At 44.2% G+C, this 24,626-nt stretch overlaps 10 protein-coding genes across 10 annotated transcripts; 5 read left to right on the top strand and 5 right to left on the bottom strand.

Moving 5' to 3' along the window:
* Window positions 1-7: 7 nt before the first annotated feature.
* Window positions 8-658, top strand: EAE98_011767 (uncharacterized protein; the record flags this gene model as incomplete). The annotated part of the gene is made up of 3 exons (XM_038959390.1): window positions 8-37; window positions 149-315; window positions 490-658. 3 exons carry the CDS (start codon window positions 8-10, stop codon window positions 656-658), a joined length of 366 nt encoding a protein of 121 aa, XP_038804286.1.
* A 2,183-nt stretch (window positions 659-2,841) lies between these two features.
* EAE98_011766 (uncharacterized protein) lies at window positions 2,842-4,646 on the top strand (the record flags this gene model as incomplete). The annotated part of the gene is made up of 2 exons (XM_038959389.1): window positions 2,842-4,212; window positions 4,359-4,646. The coding sequence occupies 2 exons, from the start codon at window positions 2,842-2,844 to the stop codon at window positions 4,644-4,646; spliced, it is 1,659 nt and encodes a 552-aa protein (XP_038804285.1).
* Window positions 4,647-5,042: 396 nt separating this feature from the next.
* Window positions 5,043-6,168, bottom strand: EAE98_011765 (uncharacterized protein; the record flags this gene model as incomplete). Its single annotated transcript, XM_038959388.1, has 2 exons — window positions 5,043-6,001; window positions 6,129-6,168. The coding sequence occupies 2 exons, from the start codon at window positions 6,166-6,168 to the stop codon at window positions 5,043-5,045; spliced, it is 999 nt and encodes a 332-aa protein (XP_038804284.1).
* A 229-nt stretch (window positions 6,169-6,397) lies between these two features.
* EAE98_011764 (uncharacterized protein) lies at window positions 6,398-8,132 on the top strand. Its single transcript, XM_038959387.1, has 5 exons — window positions 6,398-6,818; window positions 6,866-6,958; window positions 7,045-7,407; window positions 7,647-8,008; window positions 8,074-8,132. The coding sequence occupies exons 1-5, from the start codon at window positions 6,582-6,584 to the stop codon at window positions 8,087-8,089; spliced, it is 1,071 nt and encodes a 356-aa protein (XP_038804283.1). The 5' UTR covers window positions 6,398-6,581; the 3' UTR covers window positions 8,090-8,132.
* Window positions 8,133-8,552: 420 nt separating this feature from the next.
* Window positions 8,553-9,550, bottom strand: EAE98_011763 (uncharacterized protein; the record flags this gene model as incomplete). Its single annotated transcript, XM_038959386.1, has 4 exons — window positions 9,306-9,550; window positions 9,206-9,245; window positions 9,130-9,146; window positions 8,553-9,097 (listed from the first exon to the last, which is right to left on the bottom strand). The coding sequence occupies exons 1-4, from the start codon at window positions 9,364-9,366 to the stop codon at window positions 8,553-8,555; spliced, it is 663 nt and encodes a 220-aa protein (XP_038804282.1). The 5' UTR covers window positions 9,367-9,550.
* Window positions 9,551-10,056: 506 nt separating this feature from the next.
* EAE98_011762 (uncharacterized protein) lies at window positions 10,057-11,683 on the bottom strand (the record flags this gene model as incomplete). Its single annotated transcript, XM_038959385.1, has 4 exons — window positions 10,057-11,144; window positions 11,202-11,367; window positions 11,429-11,550; window positions 11,611-11,683. The coding sequence occupies 4 exons, from the start codon at window positions 11,681-11,683 to the stop codon at window positions 10,057-10,059; spliced, it is 1,449 nt and encodes a 482-aa protein (XP_038804281.1).
* A 762-nt stretch (window positions 11,684-12,445) lies between these two features.
* Window positions 12,446-16,238, top strand: EAE98_011761 (uncharacterized protein; the record flags this gene model as incomplete). Its single annotated transcript, XM_038959384.1, has 3 exons — window positions 12,446-12,703; window positions 12,756-14,328; window positions 14,380-16,238. 3 exons carry the CDS (start codon window positions 12,446-12,448, stop codon window positions 16,236-16,238), a joined length of 3,690 nt encoding a protein of 1,229 aa, XP_038804280.1.
* A 1,748-nt stretch (window positions 16,239-17,986) lies between these two features.
* EAE98_011760 (uncharacterized protein) lies at window positions 17,987-21,872 on the bottom strand (the record flags this gene model as incomplete). The annotated part of the gene is made up of 3 exons (XM_038959383.1): window positions 17,987-18,053; window positions 18,165-20,962; window positions 21,015-21,872. 3 exons carry the CDS (start codon window positions 21,870-21,872, stop codon window positions 17,987-17,989), a joined length of 3,723 nt encoding a protein of 1,240 aa, XP_038804279.1.
* Window positions 21,873-22,255: 383 nt separating this feature from the next.
* On the bottom strand, window positions 22,256-23,207 carry EAE98_011759 (uncharacterized protein; the record flags this gene model as incomplete). The annotated part of the gene is made up of 3 exons (XM_038959382.1): window positions 22,256-22,743; window positions 22,796-23,010; window positions 23,062-23,207. The coding sequence occupies 3 exons, from the start codon at window positions 23,205-23,207 to the stop codon at window positions 22,256-22,258; spliced, it is 849 nt and encodes a 282-aa protein (XP_038804278.1).
* Window positions 23,208-24,194: 987 nt separating this feature from the next.
* EAE98_011758 (uncharacterized protein) lies at window positions 24,195-24,626 on the top strand (the record flags this gene model as incomplete). Its single annotated transcript, XM_038959381.1, has 2 exons — window positions 24,195-24,260; window positions 24,312-24,626. The coding sequence occupies 2 exons, from the start codon at window positions 24,195-24,197 to the stop codon at window positions 24,624-24,626; spliced, it is 381 nt and encodes a 126-aa protein (XP_038804277.1).

Genomic DNA, 24,626 nt, shown 5'->3' with positions numbered 1-24,626 from the left:
TACAAAGATGTCTATCTCCAACGAAGCTTTACAAAAGGTAAAACTCAACAAGACACACTCCATTTCATTCCAGCCTCCTCCCCCTCCCGTTCCCTCCAAAACCTTGCTATGTCAAAGTCAAAATGGGATATCACTAATACTCCCATAGCTAGTCAACGAAATTCAGTCTCAAGCCATTCAAGCTGAGCAACAAATCAGTGTCGTCAAATCTCAAATCTCCCTCAAGCAACGCGAAATCCGTAAACTCGAACTCACATCCACCGAAGTATCCACGTTACCACCTGACACCAATGTATATGAAGGAGTTGGTAAAATGTATTTATATTCCTTCTCCTTCTGTTTCTGTTTCTGTTTCTGTTTCTGCTCCTTTCCAACTTTTATCTCCACCCGTTCTTTCTCTTACTTCAAGTCATTTTTGACTTTTTCTTGGTTGTGGGAACACATGATCACTTCACCAGATGTAACAAACAAGCATTAATAATTGGACAGGTTTGTTTTCAGCCCTACAGCTGATGTAGACAAGAGATTAAATCGCGAGACTAAAGACTTGAAATCCGATATTGATAATTTGGGCAAGAAATTACAATATTTAGAAACGACGTATGAGAAGAGTACGGAGAATATCACGAGGATTCTTCAAAGTGGTGGTCGTGCTTGATGGAAAGTATCATACATGTTGGACGCTTTCTCGAGGCATCTGCACTCTAGAGTTTATGAAAAAGCCGTGATCGGTATGATAGTCGGCTCTCGTTAATGGCCGGGTAGTTTCTCTGGAAGGATTTGGCTTGGGATGGATGATTGACTGATAGTGGGATTTGGGATTTGAGGGTGTGGGGAGGGGGAATACAAGTTGCGTGAAGGAGTCATATGAACTCCCGAGTCTTCAGAGACATGCCGTTGAAACAAACAAGCTCAAAAACTTCATATCGCACTTTCCCTATCTATTGAATAATAGTTTCTCGTGTATGACTGAACCTCTCTCACTTCACTTAGGAGGAGGGAACACGAGTGACGTGATTTTGGAAGTGCTTGAATAAGTGGGATATAAAGTTGCTGAATTGATACGGGTAACTACTTACTAGGTAGTATTAGGTGTCATGTGAAGAGATGATATAAAATACAAGATCGACTTTGGTGATTGTAATTCGTTGGCATGGTCATACACGGACGGATGTCAAGCATTTACTAACTACCCAGTCCTCAAAATAGATTGAGCCATAGGTCCTACCATAGAAACCATCCTCAAGTTTCGATCTTTCCAGCACTAATTTCGACCTACTCTTTCATCATAACTCATCATCCAATAATTCAAAATCCGAAAGTAAGGTGTATAACTCGATTCTACTCTTACCTACTCCAAAGTTGGGGGCTAAAAAGCCCAAGCGAATGAATACCTAAGCGCTAACCCAACCCCTCCCCTTTCTCCAATCCCTCTTTTTCGAATGCCCAATCTTTGCACCATCCTCATCTCATCTCATCTCAAACAGCGTATCGCGAAACTACCAACCCAACAACTTATGTATCATTTGTTTTCCATACTGTTTCTCTCCACCCTTTACTTTCCCTTCATACATATCCAGATTCTTCACAAACCAACGAACCACAATTCCACGTAAAACCTAAAACGCTTTTTCCAACGTTCGGTTACATTACAGTGGGGAAACATCCTTCAGAGCCGCAAGTGATCAAAGTCTAAACTCCTCGATCACAGTGTTACAATGGGCCTAATCCAATCTTACATCAAGCATTAGCATTGACATTAGCTTGAGCACTTGTACCTACTTCTCTATCAACACCCTACAATACCAAGCATATCGTCTATCCCTACCCACCAACCCATCATCACCATAGGATCAATTTACGAAAGCTAAATTGGATTTGATGGTTTAGCTGCTTAGCTGCATATAATTGACTTCAAAGATGCAGTAGCGCAAGAGCGTCCCCACTAATACCGTTAGGGCTGTACGTACAAGAATACATGGGATAACGAACGGGAGTGAGAATGGCTCTGTCTGAACCGTGGTATGTATACTTGGGGATAAACTCAGGGTATTCTACAAACCCGTTCGTGATCATTCATCTGTAAATAAGAATACTCATACATGACCCAGAGATAAATACTAGGTATACATAACAGCCCAGTAACACGTGAATTAAATACAGGGGAAAGGCAACTACAAGTAAATCAGTCATTCAGCCGCTCCTCGGAGGGAAGTGAGGGGGGATTTCCATCCACACCTAGGTACACACCTTAAATAAATGCAGATGCAGTAATTCCCCCAAATCTGATCCAGTAAAAGACTCTTAAATAAGCCCATGCCCATTCCTGCTGACAAGACACCCGCTTGATTTCTTTTCCTGTCTTTCCTGCCTACTACTACTACTACTTCCTTCCTTCTTTCTTCTCTTTACTTCTCTTCAATACCTATACTAGAGATCTAGTAGTTCAGTCCAAACTGCAAAGAACCGCTATTGGATATCCTACTGAAGATCCCCCAACGAAAAGCTCTATTTGAAGGACAAAGCAACTAGCAAGAAGGAGACGGACTTCAAAAAGCTTATCGCACCACTTTTCATCCTATCTCAACGTCGCAATCAACAGATCCCAACCCCTCGGTCGCTTCATCGCGGGGTCAGACCGACCATCCAACCAACCAACCAACCCATCTACCCAGAATTCAAATCACTCTTCGAAAATCGCATAGCATATATATCAACTTACCATTTCGAGTATTGTCTCCACCTCGAGAGAATTCTACTTTTCTTTTTTTACTTTCACTCCCAAAATTAAATAAGTAAAAAGAAAGAAAGAAACAAAACAAACAAACAAAAAAACAAAAAATGGCACGACACTACTACGACGACGAAGAACTCGACATCCACATCTCCCGCGAAACACGGAACCGCGATCCCGCCGCCCCGATCCCCTACCGACGACCCCAATACCCACCCGTCCCCGCCTACCGCTACGGCACGAGCACCTATCTCACCCCCGAGATCTCCTCTGGCATCCGACGCTCCAGATCAACCGGGCATCGCGAACGCTCTCCCGTTCCTCCACCTCCCCCCGCCGCCCCCGCCCCCCTCGCTCAACCCATCATCGTCGATAATTCCCGCCGCATCTACAACGACTACGACAGCGACAGCGACTCCTCGTCTGCCTACGAAACCCGACGCGCGCGAAGCCGCTTGAGCGTGGGTGAAGTGGGAGGGCGACGCAAACATCGCAGTCGCAGCCACAGTCGTCATGTGAGTCTTTCGCACAGCCATAGTCCGTCGTCCTCCGGGCGACCGAGCTTCACGCGCGATGATTTTGAGTTGGAGCGTACGCGCGCGGAGCTCGAGCGGATTAGGTTGGAGAAGGAGAGGGAGCGGAGTGAGAGGTTGGTGCGGGATGGGGGGGAGTTGGCTCGATATAGAGCGGAGAGTGAGAGGGAGAGAAATGAAAGATTGTTGCGCGAGGATATCGAATTGCGCATGACGAAAGGGGAGCTAGAACGGTACAAGTCCGAGCGGGAGCGCGAGCGCGAGAGAGAGAAGAACGAGAGGTTGTTGAGAGAAGATGTGGAGCTACGCATGACGAAAGGAGAACTGGAGCGCATTCGATCCGAGAAAGAGATGGAAAAGAAAGAACGCATGTTACGGGAAGAATTCGAACTGCTCTCTCTCAAGGAAGAAAAGAAGCGCATGGAGAAGGAAAAGCGCACGCAGGAAGAGAGGGAGCGGGCTGATAAGGAAATTCGTGATACATACGAGCGTATGAAGCGAATGGAACAGGAGCGACACGCACGCGAGAAGAAAGAACACGATGAAGCCATCGAGAAGTACAAGCGCGAAGAAGCCGAGAAGGCGGCGCGCGAGCGCAAGGAACGGGAAGAAATCATCGAGAAGTTCAAGAAGCAAGAAGCGGATCGTTTGGCTCGTGAGAAACACGAGAGGGAAGAGAGAGAAAAGGAATACCAGCGACGTCTGCATGAAGATCTGCATAAAGCGGGTTTGAACGAACAACAAATCGGAGCGGTGAAAGCTGGAAAGGCTCTCCCGCCTCCACAGGTTCAGATGCCTCCGCCACCGCCACCGCCAGTTCAACATCCTCCGCAATATCAAATCCAACCTGCGGCGCCGAGACCAACGTACACGAGAATGTCGAGGAAACATTTGTCGATTGAAACTTTGAGGGTTTATGGAATTTCGTATGAATTTGATAAAGAGGTATGTATTTACCCCATTTTCCTTTCTTTGTCCCCTTTCCCTTCTATTTCCCCCCTTCTCTTTTCCCCTTCCCTTCTTCTCCCTTCACTTTTCACCACATCACCACACCACCACAAAAACACCCACTAACTCCCCCCTCCAACCAGGACCCCGAATTCCTCCTCATCAAACGCTGGGTCCCCGAAGACGAGCAAGACATCCTCTGGACACACACCCGTCAACTGCGCGAAACACGTGCTCCACCCCACACCCACAATCAACAACACACCATCGAATACGTCAAGGAGTACGTCGTTGAAGATCGTCACAAGAAGAAACATCATCACAAGGGTGATGATTTGCAATTGGTGATTGAGAGGAAGCATAAGCATAGTCATAGTCATAGCGGGAGTAGAAGCCCGAGTCCTTTTGTTAGGTGGGCGGCTGGGAGGTAAGGTGGAAGAGGAGGAAATCGTGAGGGAGGTGTGGAATGAGAAATTGACGATGTGATGTTTGGATGAAGAATGATGATGAAAGATGATTGATGAATACATGGAGTGGATTGGTTAATGAGTCTGTTTTGCTTCAACGATTTTCTTGAACTTTTTTTCTTTTTCTTCTAGATGAACTCTCATCTCTTTTTTATGTGCTGAGCTTCTATCTATACCCACGACATGGATCGTTATCAACGATAATTTATTTTCAATAATAAAAAAACATTGAAGCAAAACATGCAAAAGTGATGTTAGTATCATGACTCCAATCTTCATAGGGGTGTTGGAAAGTAGTAATACAAGTCAAATGATGTGAGTAGCGAATCCGTCTATACTCCTCCACATTTCTCTCCTTCATCAAACAACCAACTCTTGCTGCCCCTTCAAAACCGACTCGGCCCTCCTAATAAGCTCTTCATAAATGGTCCAAGCCAAAGCGGAACTAACAGCCTTTCTCCCCATCCTCAACCCCAATCCATCAAAAAGACTCTTTACCCCCTCTTCCCCCACCATCTTCCTCCCCGCCATAACCAAATTTGTATATTTTTTCGGCTGCAGTTGAATCCTCGTTTTAATCGCATCAAAAGGATTCGTAATCGCCGTCGCCAGCCCTGCTGCCAGTACTCCCGATCCAAAATTGATCGAAGCGCTTGTACTCCCCTTCATATTTTTGCTCAACCCCAGATCCACCTTCTCAGCCAATCCCTCAACTTGAGGAGACGAATGGACAATATGACTCAGCCTCTTCTTCAACTGTTCATAAAACAACACGTATAATCCCGCATACGGAGCGTCTCTGATAGCCGTGGCTCCGAACCCAGAGAAAAATCCTCGAAATCCTTCGGTGAGGAATATATCTCGTCCGGCACCCACGATCGATTTGTAGGCATACAAATTGGATTCATATCTTACTTTGATAATCGTCATAGGCATGAGAATAAAGCCAGCTCCAGCTCTCGCCACCGCTCCCGTTGTCAAATTCGCTAGATTCGATAACTTGGGTAGACTGGAGGAATGTACCGTGCTCTTCTGTTCCACGACCCCAATTGTCCGGAGGAGATTTGATCTTGCGACATTCTGTCGCAGAGCATTCAAACTGGTGAAGTAGATGGCGGAACCGAATCCGGTGCGGAGAGCAGAGGGAACGGTTCCCCGCCAAAAAGACCGGATGCTATTTGGCGACTGCGAGAGCTCGCGAATGGTGGTGTAGAGAGAGGCATGGTTACTTTGTTGCACGCGGGTCTTGAGAAGATCGGCGGGTTGGAGGAGAACTGCGGACAGAATTCCTGATCCTAATCCTGCTCCGAAGTGGAAGTCTGGAAGAGGAGTATGATATTAGTTTTATGTTCTTACTGGAATGAATTGGGTTGGATCGAATTAGATTGTAGGTAAAATATACTCGAAGTGGCGGGGCAAATATATCCTAGCTAGAGAAATACATACAGGAAGAGGATTTTTTCCCAGCATTTCCTCCATTTGACATTTCGCTTTCCTAAATTTATAATGGCATTTCGGTTGTTAATTGATGAAGGAATTGGATTCTTTTATGAATCCAAAAGTTGCTCACGTCAGGTTGCAGTATTATGAGAGTGGAAGGGTTTTTCGGGTTGTTCAATACAAAAAATGTTTTGTTAAAAGTTCGGGCGCTTTGATTTCTTTGATGGACGTCATTTTCTCGGAATTCCGCATGGGAATGGAGGGTCCAATCAATGTGGGTGATGATGAAGTATACGAGGTATGGATATCACAATGGTTTCTCGCGACAAGAGGATATGAAGGGAAGATGTTGGATATACTACCTAGGTACACATATTTATTATCGAGATAGAATACCTGCTGATGTTACTTATATGTAATCGTCTAATGTATTCAGATACATAAAAATTGTCAGACTGAATGATAATGTTTCATCTGAAATCACAATCCCACTTTCCCGTCCTGGCTAAAATCCGTTTCCATCCCATCAGAAGCTTCATCGTTTGTCAGCAGTATCGACCAATATCAATATCAATATCACGTCACACTCCCAGAGTATCTTTTCTCAAGAATACGAGAGCTTTTACCAATTCCTCTTTGTATCATTCGAATAACTCTTTCAGAATGGATCAACATCAAAATCCAGAAACTATCATTGTAAGAGATCATCCAATTCACATCAACACACAACTAACTCTCTCCAGGCAATAGGTCAATTATGTTCCACAGCAGACATTCAACAAAATCTTCTTACATGTCAAAGACTTGCCAAAGAAGCCTCAGAGCAAGGAGCAAAAGTTTGTTTCTTTCTTTCCTTTGCTCCAAATACTCAAATCTCACATCTCAATATCCATCATCTCAACTTATCTCACACCAACCCTAGGCACTCTTCCTCCCTGAAGCGACAGACTACATAACCACCCCAGGCTCGCCACCTACCTCCCTTTCTCTCGCTCTCCCTATGGCCACATCCCCCTTCGTTCTCGGTCTCCAATCCTCTGCTAAGGAATATTCCCTAGCCATAAACGTCGGGATCCACGTCCCAAATGCTTCTGGCAACAAGGTACTTAATCGATCGATTTGGATTTCCGAGTCTGGAGACATAGTGGGACAATATGATAAAGTCCATCTCTTTGACTATGCAGCTGCGGGGTTGAAGGAAAGTGATAGTGTGGAAGCTGGAAAGAAGGTTGGAGGACCGGTTGAGACGTGTGTGGGTAAAGTAGGATTATTAATTTGCTTTGATGTAAGTTTTGCTTTTCTGATTGTTTCGTGGACTTGAGTTTGTATCATTTGGAGTGAAGGATTGGAAAGGGAGATATCGTAGTTGATACGATCATGTGAAACGATCTTCGATACCAAGTTGGCTCTTTCGTTTCTTTCTCTTCTCCTGATCATCCCCCCCTTTCTTAAGCCATACCACATTCAAACTCCCTCCTCCTTCCACTTAAACCCAAAATTAACACCCCTTTCCCCCATTCATAGCTCCGCTTCCCCACTGCCTCCCTTCATCTCCGCACTCGAAACACCCAAATCCTAACCTACCCCTCCGCCTTCACCATTCCCACCGGCCTCTTACATTGGGAAACTCTTCTCCGCGCCCGAGCAATCGAAACCCAATCTTATGTCATCGCCGCCGCGCAAGTCGGTTCTCATAACGCCAAACGGGAAAGTTACGGACACAGTATGGTTGTTGATCCATTGGGGAGGGTTGTATTGGATATGGGAGGTGCGGGGGATGTGGAAGGAGAAGTGAACACTCTTGCGGGGGGAAAGTTGGGAATTGCGAGGATTGATTTAGGGAAAGTGAGCGAAGCGAGGGAAAAGATGCCATTGATGGCTAGGACGTGAGTACTTCTTGTGTTTTGCAGTATGTCTGATTGGTTGCTGATTGATTGATTGATTGATTTAGTGATGTTTATGAGTGAGAATTGTGAACTCAATAACCAACACTGAACAGCCATCGATAGAGTATAGACGATATATAATAGACATGAAGATAAATATAATGATCTCAAATGTGTGCGCCGTTTAATTTTTCTACCATAAAACCATTTTGATGCAAAGTAGTTGATATCTATGCCAACCAATCCTGTCCATTGTTGAACCCCGTTTTTGATAACCCATTTTCCAAATGTATATGCTCCATTCAATCATCAATCCGTACCCATAAAATAAGCCCCTGATCTGAAATTTATCGCTCAGCTCTTTTTTTTTTCAAAATAGCAAAATACCTTGTCTCTCCTGGCCGTCACCATGATCTACCTCCGCTACCCCATGCCACTTACTACCCCGTATCCACACTTCCCCGGTTTCACACCTTAATTCCCCGCACTCTATCATGTCCGTTCACACCTGTACAACTCGCCCCTCGCGACCCCCACAAATGATTTACAATCCCTTCTTCCCCTTCTTCCCACTTCTCTCTCTTTCCCTCTTGGCATAAATTTCAGCTGTAAATGGATCCTCAAATCTCAGTGCCAAAAGATAAACAACCAACACCTCGATCGTGAGCAAAATGCCCGCCGGTTTTCCCCACAGAAGTGCTGTACCCAAGAAACTCATTGTGCTCCCATAGTACATTGGTGCACTACTAACATTGAACGGAAAGCCCGTCACCATCTTATCCATCAAGATTCCAAAATAATCGCCGAGATATGTACCCGTGACACCAAGAGCCCACATCGAACTCAAGACGAGTGTGTTACCGGCAAGAAGAAGTGCATAAGATGCATATGTGACAAGGGGGGAGAGAAGCAATGGATGAGTAGGTTGAGAGCGAAGAGCGCGCTCATAGAGGAAATCGCGGAAGATACCGAGGGAAAAGATGGTGACGGCGAGGAAGTAACATCCATATCTTGAGTTTCCATTGAAGAGTTTCGTGAGAATTTTGTTATGGTATTCTGAAAATTGGGCAATTATATCAATAGGTGCTTCTGGGCTGTAAGTGGGATTGTTTCAAATGTACCTTGACGGGCGACGGTACTGAGAGATTGGGTTAGTTTGTCATTTCTTGCGAGAGAGGAGAGGAATATGTAGCTTACTTCCAGAAAATAGGATTGAAAGCAATAGATGCTGCCGCAACTAGAAGGCCTGGTTAGTATTTTATGAAGCTATTCCTGAGGTTGTTCCGTAATGACATACTTGCGAGGCTTTTCTGGTCAAAGTCGACCAGACCTTTGTTATTACCTAGGAAACTCGTCATGATTGTAGAGTGTATAGGAATCGATGTGAGATGTGAAAATTGAGGTTATTCCATAAAAGATGGAATTGTAGAATAAAAGAAATGGACAGATTGTCTTCTATGAGATTCTATAAAAGTGGTTGTCAAAAAAGTTACGGGAAATCTTTCACGTGAAAGGCTCAACAAAATCATATCCATATGTACTTCGTCCATTCCCTCCGTACCCCTACCTGTTCTCATGACGTCTTTTCTTGGAAGCGAGCACGTGGCGAGTTTCAAAAGAGTGACCTTAGAAAAGGAAGCTTAATAAGCACGCCCGTGTACGAACATCAATAGAATATAGAATTTCCACCAAAATCATGCATGACCTTTCTACCTTCCTACTTTGTAACAATAAAAACAATAACCGATGAAATGTTGAATAATATAATTTTCATTTCATACCGACCAATATACCTAAATTTCCCTATAAATTTCGATTTGTTCATATTGTGCCACTCACTCCATTTGTTGCATTCAATACAGAATGCATAATATAATGCAATCTTTCCTAATTGCGCCATCATGAATTCCCCCCAAGGTCATGGTATCTTCATACAGTAAGTTTATCCCCTGGATTCCTGTTCAATTTCCATACCCCATTACGCCTGCCTTTCTTCCCTTGACCCAAAATAATGTTACCCATGATATGATATGATTCGCTATGTCAGATCACTGTCGTCTCGTTCTAGTTTTCTTGGCTGTTGTTGCAGCATCTTCCTCTTCTTCGTCTTGTCCTTTCTTCAAGTCTTCATCTAATCCCCATTCTTCTTTATCATACCAATCCTCACCATCTGACATATCACGATTGTCACCGACATGTCCCTCGGCTTTTGTCCATTTCAAAACCAAATGGCGCATACGATCGGCTCTCAATAATCCGTCGTACACTTTCTGGGCTCCTCGGATAATCTCTTCTTGCTTTTGAATATAGTGCATCAATAATTTCCTTAATTCGTCAGCCTCTCCATGAGGTAAATAAAGGTCTCGATCAGGATACGAGTTCTCAGGTGCCAAAAAATAAGGATGAACGAAAGGCTCGCCATTTAAATCAGGTGTGATAGACCTCGAACGAGTCGCATTGTCGAACACCGCCTGTGCTTGGGCGCGAGTCCTCATACGGCGAGGAACGGCATTCATGACCGTATCGTCTTCAATATCTTCAGCCATCGGCTCGATATCCATTGCATCCCCGGCCCCTTGCGAACCCTCTTGGTCCATCTCAACATTGTCTGGCGGTGGTGTTACTAATTCTGAATCGTTGCCAGTGCCGTTTGCGGCAGATGTCTCGGCAATTTCTCCATTTGCCGAGTTAGATGTCATATCTCTGTCAACATCCAATGCCTTTCCCTTCCCTTTCAAGGCCTGAAGGGCAGCGACTCCAAAGGCAGCGTCGCTCTCGATACCCATAATCATCAATCCTGAAGCAGCTACGCTATCGTCGTCAGAAGCCAGAGCTACTCTCGACATCATATCCGCGTGCTGTTTTGCGATTCTCTTTACCTGAGCCCGATGACGTTCCGTTTCTGTCTCAAAAAAAGAAGCATCATGATCAGTTTCGACAGTTTCACACGGCATCCAAGTATCATGGCCACTGAGTCGAGTTAGGAGATGTTTGATCTTCCATAAAGATGCCATTTCTTTCTGAAGCATCTCTCCCGCATTTCTTGTTAATTCTGTTAAGACTTTCGATGTGAAGGGCTGCGACAATTTTGGATGGTCAGGTAAATCGGAGGCAGAGGTTAAAGGTGCAAGGAGTTCTACTCGAAAGAATTAGCGAGAGACTTCCAAAGTAGCAATATTTTGGAATGACGAACCTTCTAGTTTTATATTTGCATATGGATCAAATTCTGCAGCTGCTGCCTTCGCGATTGAAATCTTCTCTTCATCTTCTTCGTCGCTATCGATATTCTCGCCGTCTTCGTCAATAAGCGGGGGTTTCCTACTAATAATATCTCTCGTGTAGCCGGCATGTTCAATTGTCTATTGGCAAATAAAAATTAGACAAAGATTCTGAATACTCTCCCCAAAGTGCTAACATTACCTCTCTGTATATATGTCGACCAGTTGGCGGGGCCAATTGACCTTGCTGCACGTATCTTGCCCTCTTTCGTAATTTGTTTCCTCGATTTGTAAGTCTTTCGATCGAAGCATCGGAATCTGATTCTGCCAAATTATATCAGATATATCGATCAACTTATTCCTCTAGTGTAGACCAGTATATACCATATGCTTTTCTCTTGACTGCTCTTTTCATAGCAATGATTGTATCTGCGATCATAGCCGCTTGCGAAGCCATTGTGACAACTTTCGAGATATGTAAATGGGAACAATATTCTTATGGCAGCTATATTCTTAGAGTCCTACGAGCATGCCGTGATTGTTCGCATTCGATAAAAGCATCCAAGAGCTGAATCTGGGGTGCCTTGGGTACGGGGTTGTTATGGAAGGTATTTGATCGCAATGAGTTTGTGGGAATTCGAATGTATGCGCCGGTTTACTTATCCTTGACTGTAGGAAACAGAATGAGTCCCAAGTTTCTTATATCGAGAAGTAGGTACGAGGGCAAGAAATGGGCAAAGCGGAATTTACAATGTACAATAGAAATAAAGTCGAGAATGATGAAAGTTATCTAAAGAAGCTTTGTACTTGCTGGGAGGGTGAAGCGCGAGGCTACATCAATCGGCATGTCGGTGCTTATATTTGAGAATGATCCGTGCATCGCAAAATAATCAGCCTTTCGTAGGTATCTATGGTCTGAACTGAAGTCGTGAACTTGTGTATTTCAATAGGACGGAAGCATTGAGATTGATACACCATTATATTACATTTGAGTAGCAGTCTTTAACCTACATCCTCTTCCGCCAATAGTTTGATATCTCAAAAGGCTGCGTTCAGATCCAGGTTGATCGCCGACATCAGCCTTGCCTATCTTCACATTCGAACGATTCATTCCACAATCGACCAATCGATGTTTACGAAATAACATTGTCTGGCAACGAATCCTGGACTACTTCCATCTGTAGTCTTATGGAGCTATTGAGACCACAGGACCATCAAGATGGATGGGTATGCGACTCCATATATTGCGCATAATTTACCATTGCTCGTAGTCTCCGGTTTGGGAGCTGATCCATCGCCAACCAATGCCAGATTGAAGGAAGGAGGGGTGCTAATCACTTCTGATGTTGCCCCGTTGGAATCAGAGGATACAAACTTCATTCTGCAGTATTTCAAAAAGAGTGACGCGGGAAATCTACCATGGAACGGACACGAGCATAGCGAGAAGAATAAGTTCAGAGTGAAGGTTATTGGACGGGTAGCTAAAGATGGGCCACTCTTCTTGGAGTCAATCACTGAAGGGTTCATAGGATTATATATTACCAAGTCGCAAAGCTCCACCTCCAACGAATACTTCGCATTCCCCCGATTCGGGGAGCCCTGTCCCTAATTCTAGACTTATTTTGCACTCCCCATTATCTCCACTGACCCCTGGATCAACGGTCTTCCCAGATGGATTGTTGGATACAAAGTGGTTAGACAAACACCAAGATCTCGTACCAAGCGCATATCTTTCATTCTACAGCTTCACATCTGATCCGAACTTGGCAACCCTACATGATAATCAGTTGAAAACGGATATCAACAATATAAAGAATATATTGAACAAATCGGGTTACAAGACTCGGCTTATAGTTGCATTATTGAGCGAGACACCCGGCGTGCCACTTCCTGATGTAGAAGAGCGTCTTTCTAATATTCGTAAAGCAACTGGTCTTGATTCGAAAACTTCCTTGTTTTTCTTACCTCCACAAAGTTCCTCGGTTGAAATTGAAGCATTTGTCGATACGATCTATTTTACTATATACCCGCTTTGTGTTGAATATTATCGTGACTTGAGCAAGCACTCAAGAAGGAAGCGCAATAGAGGCGTGGTTCCACCTCCAACAGCTCCGCCCACGTCAGGAACCTCACAAACATTAACTGGACAAGGATGGAATGTGAGATATGACTTTAAACTTGGAGTCTTTGCCGAATTCAGGCAGGAAATGGACGTAGCTGTTCGTTCATATGAAAGTGGCTACGAAGCATTATTGGGTGAAGAGGTCCTCGGAACCATTGCTACATGGAGCCCTCGATTCAACGAAGGGCGTCTCATCGCCGATGTATTTGCAATCAGAATACTGCGTTGTCTACTGTGGAATGGTCATTCATCAACTGCAGTCCGCAGATGGCAAATACATCGGGATAGGATACGTGACTTTGTGGATCGTAGAGGTAAAGGTTCATCAACATATGGCTGGCAAGCATGGGAAGCTCGTTGGGCAACTATCATGGCTGAGATGATTGAGAAAGTTAACTTCACGGATTTTACTCAATCTAAGTCAACCATATATTTACCACTTGACAAAGCTACTTCAACTGGGGTGCAACCATGGGAGAGCCTCCATCATCCAGGTTATTGGTATCGCGAGGCTTCGAAACATTTAATGGCTCGTCGAGCTCTTGCTTTAGCAATACCAGAGGAAGATAGGTCCCCGCCTGGATCATCCCCCGCTTCACAGATTGCGAGTAGAGTTTATACTTATGATACATATCTCTGCCCTCAACCTCACGAGGAAAATCCTTTACCAGGTCGTACAGGCATTGATCATGCAAGTCTTGTAATTGACGTCCTGAACAAAGCCATCACTGAATTTCAAGCGAGAGGACAACACCGTCTAGTGCAGGAGCTCCTATTTCAATGCGGAAAAGAACATATGAAAAGGGAAGCATGGGATGATGCATTACGAATTCTTCGTGCCCTGTGGCAGAAAATGACGTACAGGAATGAGGGGTGGTGGGTTGTAGTTGAGGAGATTGCATGGACTTTGAGAAAGGCTGCTGCTAAGGTCGGCGATGGAGGCACAGTTGTTGCTGTGGATTGGGAACTTCTACATACCTGTCAGTATACCACGACAGATAAAATTTATCATTTATTAACATTCAACATAGGCTTTGCTCGTCAATCGAACTGGCATTACAATATCGAAAAGGCTTTAGACGGCCTAAACACAGTAAAGGTGAAGCCCGCTATTGTACTTCATGCCGAGGAAGTTCAATCCTTCTTGACTGCATCATATGCTTTCGAGAAGTCCGAAGGGAAGGTGGGTGAGCATTCATTGTCTCAACTAGCAATTAGGTCTTCAGCTCTAGCTTCATCGACGCCTGTGACCATTAGCGAAATACGCGTAGAGTTTACAGGTAGTATGAAACCCATTCTTCTACGGCATAAAGTAAACACTGAATCTTCCGACACTTTGAAAGCTGGCGTCTTGTTTAAGAAGACTTCATTGATTGACGAATCAACTGTGGAAACAGGCCATGACCATGAAGACCCACCTACTCGACACACGTTGACAAGCTATGAGGATCTTACATTCAGTCCTGGCCAGGTTAAAGCCTTCGAATTTGTCAATCTACTGCGAGAAGCAGGTGATGCCAAGGCTTTGAAGGTCACCTTTTCGATTGCCTCTGAGCTTTTCGATTTTGATTATGTCCATTCATTTGACAGACCATCATTCCCTGAAATATGGTATGGTGATAGTGGAACAAAGAAGAAGATTGTTCGTACCAGGCCATCATCCATTCACGTACTTCCCAAACCACCTAAGCTGGAGTTACGTATCCTCGAATTCCAGGAGCAGTATTATACAAATGAACTTGTCTCTTTACATCTCGAAGTGAAAAATGGAGAGGAAACGGATTCTATTGTAGATCTAGAAGCACGTCTTCTTGGAGAAAACATTCCATCCAGTATTGTCTTACGACGTCTCGATAAAACGAATTTACCAAGCGATACTGAATCTGAAGAAGATGATCATGAACTATCACTAGGTACTATTGCTAGTGGCTCTTCTATCACAGTGGAAATGGTCATCTCATCGATAGATCTACCAGCAGTCTATGATCTTAGTCTCAAAGCTTCATACAACCTCGTAACAGATCTGGAAACACCTATCTCACAAGCGATGTCAGCACAACTTTCAATCTTAAACCCCTTTGAGGCTAACTATGATTTCTCTCCTCGAATTCATCCAGACTCCTGGCCGAGCTTCTTTACCCATGAAGAATCATTGGAAACCAGTCAAGATGGACAAGATAATGATCGTGAAGCGTTTGGATTGGCACAAAAATGGTGTCTAACGACTCGCTTTGCTTCATTCGCAACAGAAGACGTAATTGTTGAAGATGTTGATGTCGAAATACTCGGTTTACAAGGTGCCATCAAATGCTTCACAAAGAGACTTACCACGATACCCGAAGGCGGCATAAGAATTAGTCCGAATGAACTCGAAGAAGCTCAATTTGACACTTTCACGCAAAAATATTCATTGGATGACAGAGGCACAGCCACTCTTGACTTATCTCTCGTCATAAAATGGCGTAGAAACAAAGATGGATCCACTTTAAATACATGTATAGTACCTGTCCCGAGACTGCTCGTCTCAAGTAGCGAACCAAGAGTTCTAGCTGCAGTAACCTATTCTTCGACTATCCCGTCCATGATACACTTCGACGTCACTATCGAAAATCCTTCACATCATTTCCTCTCATTCGCAATTACAATGGATCCTAGTGAACAATTTGCATTTTCAGGAGTCAAACAGAGTACGCTGCAATTAGTGCCGCTTTCGAGAAGAACAGTAAAATTTAGATTATTGCCGACAGTTAGAGGGGAATGGATTGGTCCTATTAGGTGTGTGATTAGAGATAGGTATTTCCAGAAGGTGTTGAAGATTGCGCCAACGGAGGGAATGAAGAGTGACAAGGAGGGATTACTTATTTGGGTGCCGAGTGATGAGGAGTTTTGATTCGGGTATGAGGTCAGGGAATGTATATCTTAGATGAAGAATTCGTTGATTTGTCCTTACAGTGGACTTGCTGTGTTGCTGTGTTGCCATATGACATGAATGTGTTTTTTCAAATGTCATGTTCGACATGTAGTACGACTCAGTGTTTTATTGAAATTCGTCAACAACAAGCCGTATTGAATACCATCCCTTTGAACTTGAGCAAATTCCATTATTTGCGATTCAAGGGAGACGGATACCGACTCCATCACCACCAAGCCATTCATACCTCCCCAAAGCCCATTTGTGCAAACTGCAAACCCCCACCCACCTCACCATTCCCTCCTCATCCCCCGCCGCCCTATCCCCAGCCCCTTCCTCGCCTCTCCCCACCTCTCCCCACCTCTCCCATATAACCCCCAAACTCACCACCCACAACAAGCACCCCCAACGTCTCGATGGCGCAGCGGTAGAGTTCACTCATTTCCGAAAAAAATGTTTGTCCGCCTCTCTACTCGCAATTGGCAGGGCTTCGAATCGGACAGTGACGCTGGGGTACCGCCACACCTTTGGGTGTACTGGGGCTGGTACTTAGGCGGGTCATTGGGGTTTGAGAGCGTCGCGCTCTTAAGCTTTTGCTGGTTTGTTTGTTGTCGGCTGGTGCGTTTTCAGCTTTTTGAATTTTAGGAGCCGGGAAAAGAGCTCTTATTAGAGGGAAAGGGAGGGAGTAAAGATGGATGAATGGATGGGTTGGATGGAGGTAGATTTTTGTGTGGTGCTTGAGAGAGGTGAGGAGATCGATTTTTTTTGGTTTTGATTGCGTTGATTGGGAGGAAGTAGGGTGGAAGTGAATAATATATGGAGATGGGTTTTTTGTGGAACCTGGGGAGATGGGACGAGATGAGATGGGATCATAACAGCGGGTGGGTAGGAGTTCTCTTCACTGGCCATCCTCTCTCCTTTCCAAGACTGTCTTTGTGTTTCTCAAATGATTTCCTGCGTGCAAATTTGTACCTGCTTAAGATGTAAATGGAAACAAAGCTCTCGAAGCTCTCTAGACTTCCAGGGAACCACTCTTCCCTTTTCAAACCTTACATCTCTCCGCATATAGATCGAAAGCCGCTGTGACCCCAACGTTTTATTGCACAACTGAAAAGCATATCAGGGCAAGCGTTCTCCACTTATTTTCACTTGAATAAATCCATTCTCGGTATTCAGTTTTAACACTAAGAGCTCATGATATTTATCTCTCTTGCTCCATGCTTCTCTTCTTGCATCTCTGCCTACCCATACTTCCTAGAAGGGATGGTTTCAGCACAAAGCTAGCTCTCAGTAACAAACAACACAATTACCGCAAATTTTCATCCGTCCTATTCACGAGTCTCACACTCTCAACATATGGAATTGATATTCTCATGTTCGCATATCTTCATTCCGATCTCGATGTCCGTTTGCACTTCTCCTCACTTCGCACTTCAACTTCAACTTTACATCGGATACCGATTCCCACATATGAGTACTGTAGGCTGTGAGTCCACTGTGTATCCATGAATCCAATCTAGTCCTCGTATATACATCACACCACAACACTAACCACATCATACATTCTCTACTCTCTAAACGTAACCACTCGACAGTTTCATCCACCGAACCTAACATTCATCAAGACAATATGATATTCGTCTGCAAACTCCATACCAATGATGCATTCAGTAAAATCAACCCAACGCCTCTGCTAAGCTGTCAAACACTCAAATGCAACCAGTCAGCTATGAACCCAAATCCCCAAACAAGGCATCAATAACTTCATCTAACAGCGTAAATGTGAGATGTGCACTGAATGTATATGTTAGTCTTGTCTCACATCATTTCATATCATTTCATCCAATTTCATCACCACCCGCACACCCCAACCCAACTTTCAGAAAGCAAAAAAAGAACACTTACTTCAGCCTCGGATTGTTGAACGTAGCAAATATCCTCCGACTAGCCGCCTGCGCATTTACCCTCCCTACCACACTCCCAGCCAAATCCGGTATCAGCGTTGCCAACATCAAACTTGCTTCTTTTCTGCTCTTGCTCTTTTCTCCCGTCGTTCTGGTCTTCCCTTCCACCTTCCTTTCTCCCCCAGGCCACATGGAATCTTTAAGGATTGAAATATACTTCACGATCATATCATCATGGATAAACCCCTTTACATTTTCCCTGACCTTTCTCTCTATCGTTCCCCCTAAAAGTTGGTGAAGAACAACCACTACAGCACGGCCGCGCAACCAATTATTTCCACGATTGAGTTCGAAGACTTCGAGGAAGATGTCGCAGATAGGTTTTACGAAGGGTTCTAACTCTTTATCTTCGAATGCGTTCAGTTCTGCTTCGGCTTCGGCTGCTGTCAGAGGGTCCTCGCTTATTGTTGAGGGCATGGTGATAAGCTGATTGGTTGCTGCTGATAAGAGATTCTGTCCTGCGACTGAAAGTTGGTCTAGGACTGGAATATTTCCGAGAATATCTTCCATTCCATCTGTTACTGAGTTGTAGAATCTTGTCATGATATCCTTCTTGTTGTCGATGGCACCTGTGTCTTCTAATTCTGGAGCCAGAGCACTTTGGGAAAGGAATGCGCGCAACTCTCGACTTCGACATACATCAGGTAACAGAAGAATTTCTCGGAGATATTTTTCTAATGCCGCACGTCGCTTTTGAAGAAAGTCTCCTTGTAGCTTCATGACCATCCGCCTACGAGGAAAATCAAGATGTCCTACTGATGGATACTTGATTCTCAGTCGCTGATGAAGTTCATGAAATTCGCTATAACGTCGAGTAATGGTCCAGGTTGCAGCTGGCATCTGTTCTCCGGCCTTTCTTTGTACTTCGATAACGTAAACAGCATACTCTCGACCGTCGTCCTCTTTTCCAACCATGATAGATTTGATTTTGATGGTGGAACGTCCATAAAGACTGTTATCACTCTCTTGGATAACATATTGCTGCCTCTGAAGCTCTTTGCGACGAATCTCTCTTTCTAAACTAGCCTTGGACTTTCGCAGGATCCTGAGCTCGGCTGTATTGTTTGTGAGTTCAGCTTTTCTTGTTAATGAATCAACCACAGCGTCTTGAGCTATAAGGCGATCAATGTCAGTAGTGAGAAGAGTGATAGCCTCTGCTAGACCTAAATCACCAGGAGCTGCCTCGTGGACTTGATCTTGGTTATCTTCATCGTCGTCCTTCTCAGGGTCATCATGTTCATCGGAAAGAAACCTTTCTTCATCCCCAAACAGATCGTTATCTGTGAATACACCAATTCTAGAAGAAGTGTTTACAAGTCCAAGCGATGCTATACTTGGCTTTTCCGTTCGTTCATGCCTGTCAGCCCCTTTACCATTCTCAATTCCAAATAGATCCGCTCGCTTATGATCACTTGAACTCCTGTTTGAGATGTCGTTCGACGTGGAATTAACGCTTGGAACAGGTGAGTCCGGGGTATCATTAGGGCCAAATAGTGAGCTTCGAATATCATCAATGTTAGGCTTATCCTCCATGATCGTATTCAACGCCGCTTCCATGGCTTGCACAACATTGTTATCCGGAACAATTACACCAGGTTCTTGATCAAGACTCATTATTGAATTTGCCATTGCATCGCTATCCAGGTCATCATCTTCAAATAAGGGAGTTTCCTCATCTAGAGAGGCTCGAGAATTTGACATGGGGTCTGATTGATGGGTGGTTAAATCAGTGAAAGACATAGCAGCCCGACGTAGATCTGACCTCTTAGGAATCAATTTTGATGAACCTCTTGAGAAAGAAGGGGAGCGTGTATTGACTGTCATGGTAGTATTTGATCTGGGGGCTATCGATGGTTTGCGCGTCGTATTCTCCAAATTAAGTGACGGTGCTGGAGAAGGTTGGCGAACTTTTGAAGCTTCTTGAGATGTGAGACATTTGTAGAAAAGATCTGATCTTTTAAAATGTGGGAAGAATTTATCTTGCATTACTTCCAGTGCAGAGGTTTGAGCGCGTAATATAGCTCTTCTAGCCATAAAGTATTGTTTTGAAGTTGCCTTATTACCCGCCTTGAGAAACTCCTGGACAATACGTTTCGAAGTATCCGGGACTTTGAGTTCTGGCTTAGAAAGATACGCATCGTTTATCTGGGCAAGATCCGTTCTATCGGCATCAGTCCAAGGGGCAATAGTAGTCGGAACTTGTTCGTCTTCTGCACCATCATCCTCTAGAGGATTTCGAAACCCATCAACTACAATCCAAAACTGTACAAGAGAAATACAATTCTGCCTGTCCATGTATTCCATGAAATATGAAAGACCAGAAGGATCATGTAGGAGATCCACAAGTGACGCATTTTCGAGCTTTGATGCTTGAACGCCATTACGACCTGGTTGCGAGACCAGAGTCCCGCGATCGCCTGTGGCAGCCAATTGGCTAACCCTTTCATCCAGTATTCTCTTTCCAATATCAAGTCGTCGCAAGTATACCGGATCTTGTCCATCCTTCAAAGCATCTCGCTTGAATTGACTGGATACCTCACTTCGAAACCTTCTAGCATCCGACAAATTGTTCGTCTTCCTAATCGCGCGAATGAATTTCTCGAACTTTCTTTCATGGTCTCCCGGTGACAGTCTCGGAAACTGCGCAGTACGATTCGATTTAGGAGCGGGTGATGCATGCTCATCCAGTGCAGCCCGAAGTTTTCGCACAGTCGATCTATCTTGAAGCATAGAACGTCCCTATGTTGTGTTAGCGCAAATATCGAAATTGATGATAACTCGGGATATATACGTATGCCTCCATTATCTGATTCCACATATCCGGATCAGAAAGCATTTGCATTATGGGGAAAAGAACGGCACAAGCCACCAATTCCCTGATCAAAACTCCCACCGCACGACTCCCGATAGCATTCTCTGGTAGAATCTCCGGCAGTAGCTTTTGTGTCAAATCCCGTAGATATTCTTGTTGTACCAGCTTCGTATCCGAGAAGGCCAGAGAAGCCGCAGAATGTAGTTTCCCATCATTGTATTTCGCCGCTATCGCAAGGTCCAACTCATCAGATTCCGTAACACTTCGATTCAAATTCTTGCCTCTGATAGCAACCTCTGCATTGTAGAACTCCTTGAAATGCCCTGTCAGAATAGGTACAAAACGGGTGGTCACAACCTCCACCAAATCTATATCCAGTAATCGATCTCGCAGGTTGACAAGAGCCAATCTTATCGTCTTGTCGACCTCATTGGTAAACGTCGGGTTCCTGCTAATACTCCCATACCACGAAGCCACAAAATCGCGAAGTATAAGGTCTAAGAAGTCGTCGAGGGCGCATGATACTATAAAGGAGTCTGGGACCAATGGCTTTCGTACATGCATTTGTCGTGTGCGTAACGCGGCTATTTCCTTCTTCCATTTCGTCGCTGCCAGGAATGCAGGTCCTTTTGGTCGGCGCACAATACGTTCTTCTCCGTATTGGGAACCTCTAGATGTAAGAAGTAGCAAAGCTATGAGCCCCACGATGGGTACAATCAGACCTGCGACAAATGCATATCCAATCCAGCGCAAGGTCGGGATCCAATTGGTAGCAAATCCCCAGGCAAAAAACACGGCAATACCAGCTAAGATCACATCCCGACGACTCAGGGCCATAATCTGTGAAGGGCAATTGTATTTATGAACAGCATTTTTGGTGGGAACTTTTTTGGAAGCTCTATTAAGGTCTCACAATGGTTGTAGCTTTCGGCTTTCAGGGTCCTCGCGTAATCTTTCCATTCCATTTCACATGCAAAATGACCAGTCACGGTCGACGAGCGTATTAATCTTTTCACAATGGGAGAGTAGACAGTCTATGAATTGAAATGTAGGCATGATTTCGAATTATCTATTCGTTTATTTCCTCTACTTGACCTTCGACAATCGCAACCCTCGTCAGGAATAGAATCAACATAAATTCCCATTGACTGGCTCCTATCGTCATTTTTTGTGTAAATAACATCCCCTCGAGATATTTTGATATCTGCTTCACCCCTCTTTTACCAAGGAGGATCTTCCAAACGCTTGAACAATGCAACAAATTTTGGTCCATTATTCCTCGTAACCTTCTTTCCTTCCTCGGTCTCCGTTCTCATTATATTGACACATTCATCTGCTTCTTGCTCCTCTTCTGCAACGCGCTCAAAAGTAGGATGGGCGTTGAAATGTGTAACCATCCAATTATGAAGGTCTTCAACATCTGTGATAGTATATATGATTCCTCCCGGTCGAACTACGTAAGCATACTCAGCGGCTAATGTGGTCGATACAATTCTAGCCTTATGCTTTCGTGCTTTGAAATGAGGATCTGGAAAGCAAAGGAAAATCTTTGAGAGTTGATGTTTTTTGAAGAAATTTGGCATAAATTTCATGGTATTGGCTCGTATGCATGAAGCATTTTGAAATAGACCAGATTCCTTTTCTTGGACTCTTAGAGCTTTAATTCGTTCTTGTACATATTCTGTGACTTGCGCTCGAATCTCCATACCTGTCATAAAAGATTAGAATTGTGTGAAGCGATTGTAAGGAGTGATTCATACCAAGAATTAAAGAATTTGGTAATTTGGGAGCTAAAGCTACTGTCAAACCACCAAATCCACAACCAATGTCTGCAACTTCAACGTCTTGCTTCATCTTCTTGAGACTGCTAGAGTCTGAAACTGTTGAAGGTTCTTCTGTGCTTTCAGAAGCCGTTGCGGACTCTGCATAGGCGGGGTAATGCGAAGCCCAATCCATCTGAGCTGGGGAAGCGGGACTAATACCAGTCAATGAAGTCTCTTACAATGGCAATGGCAAGCGGACGTACTATGCCAGACGATGATCCGAGAAAGGATTTGCATGCGCTCTCTGTCTGTAGAACTTCTTCTTTGGCAATTCCTTACTCTCCTCGCCATTTTCTCTCGCAGTTCTGTAATCCTCCCGTTTCTGCTTTTTGTTCGGTGGGCCTGCCATGTTGATCGTAGAACTTCCCAAATTTCTTGACAGTCAACGATATCTTCTTTGATATAATGGAATCGTGAATGTCCGAAAAGATGGGAGGCTGTGGTTGTGGTTCAAACGAGGCTTTAGCATGACGGAAAAAGCTCAAGGCTGAACTTTTTTTCCGCAAGGAATCTCAAATGCACCAAATAAAATGTTAGTGGATGGTGGATTTTTCCTTTCCATTTTAGCCCAATTTAGTTAATAGTTAACCGGAGGCCGTGAGTTTATGGATTTTTAGCATTTTAGCAATCTTTTTACTAAATTATTATATTTACATTTATATTAAACTCTTGTGGAGCACCCAAACACAAAGCTACGAAGTACAAGGTCCATGGGTATGTACGATTGACACAATGATACTCTGTACCTACCCCTACCCCTAGTAACCTTAATCGTCATCTTGGGCCACCGCAGTATTCTGATTGCGATAACAACATTATCCACCCCCAGGTTATTCTATCAAAACATTATGAAGGACGACCTCAATAAATTACAATTACAATATTACCATAAATTGTAACAAAACCTCGAGAATTGCATCAAGGAATGAAATCCACATTCGTTACCAATACCATTACTTGAATCCAGCTCTTGGCTTGAGGCCGATGCAATTGCATACAATCTCTTTAGGTATGTGCTTGCACCATTAGCATTGAAGCATTTAAGCCATTCCATCCCTCATTCTTCGTTCTTTCTCATTGCTGTCTCTCCATTCCTCTCAAATTCCATATATCGATATGTGAAAGGACCGACCATTCAGTTTTTACTCCCATATCATCCTGGTTCGAGAAGCTCGTACTTGTCGACTACATCTTTACCAAACAGCCAGCATTTCCTTACAGCTTCCAGAGAGGAACACGAACTGCATACGGATTCTCAGCATTATCGCTCATTCAATCTTTTAACGTCAAGGAGGGAGTTTTTGATCTTCGCTCCCTAGGAGTCTTTTCATATAACATGCCGTGGTTCTCAATTCTTCCTGAAAGTCTAGCGTTTATCGAAGTGTGGGCTAGAAACACGTTTGTAGGTATTTGGAACCAAGGACTTCAATCACTGAACTAATATCATACATAGTTTGTACTGGGTATACTGTGCATAGGACCATGGCTATTGACTCTCCTCTTCGATATTATTTTCTACCTTTTCCGCTTAATACACCATGAAATGCCTTATTTTGGTGGGCGGGCAAGAGATAGACCACGACCGCGTGCACCGAGCTTGAGCGAACGACCGAATGGCCAAGGACGACCGAGAATCTTAACAATGCCCTCAGTGAATGGGACAGTCAATATAGCAGACATCTTAGAGGACAAAGCTGAGGGAATAAAGAAGGGAACAGAGGAAGCAGCGCAACCACGAAAAGATAGCGGCGCGATAGTAGACGATTGA

The sequence above is a fragment of the Botrytis deweyae genome (genome assembly GCF_014898535.1).
Source record: "Botrytis deweyae strain B1 chromosome Unknown BDEW_052, whole genome shotgun sequence".
NCBI lineage: Eukaryota > Fungi > Ascomycota > Leotiomycetes > Helotiales > Sclerotiniaceae > Botrytis > Botrytis deweyae.
This window is presented reverse-complemented; position numbering and strand designations above follow the sequence as displayed.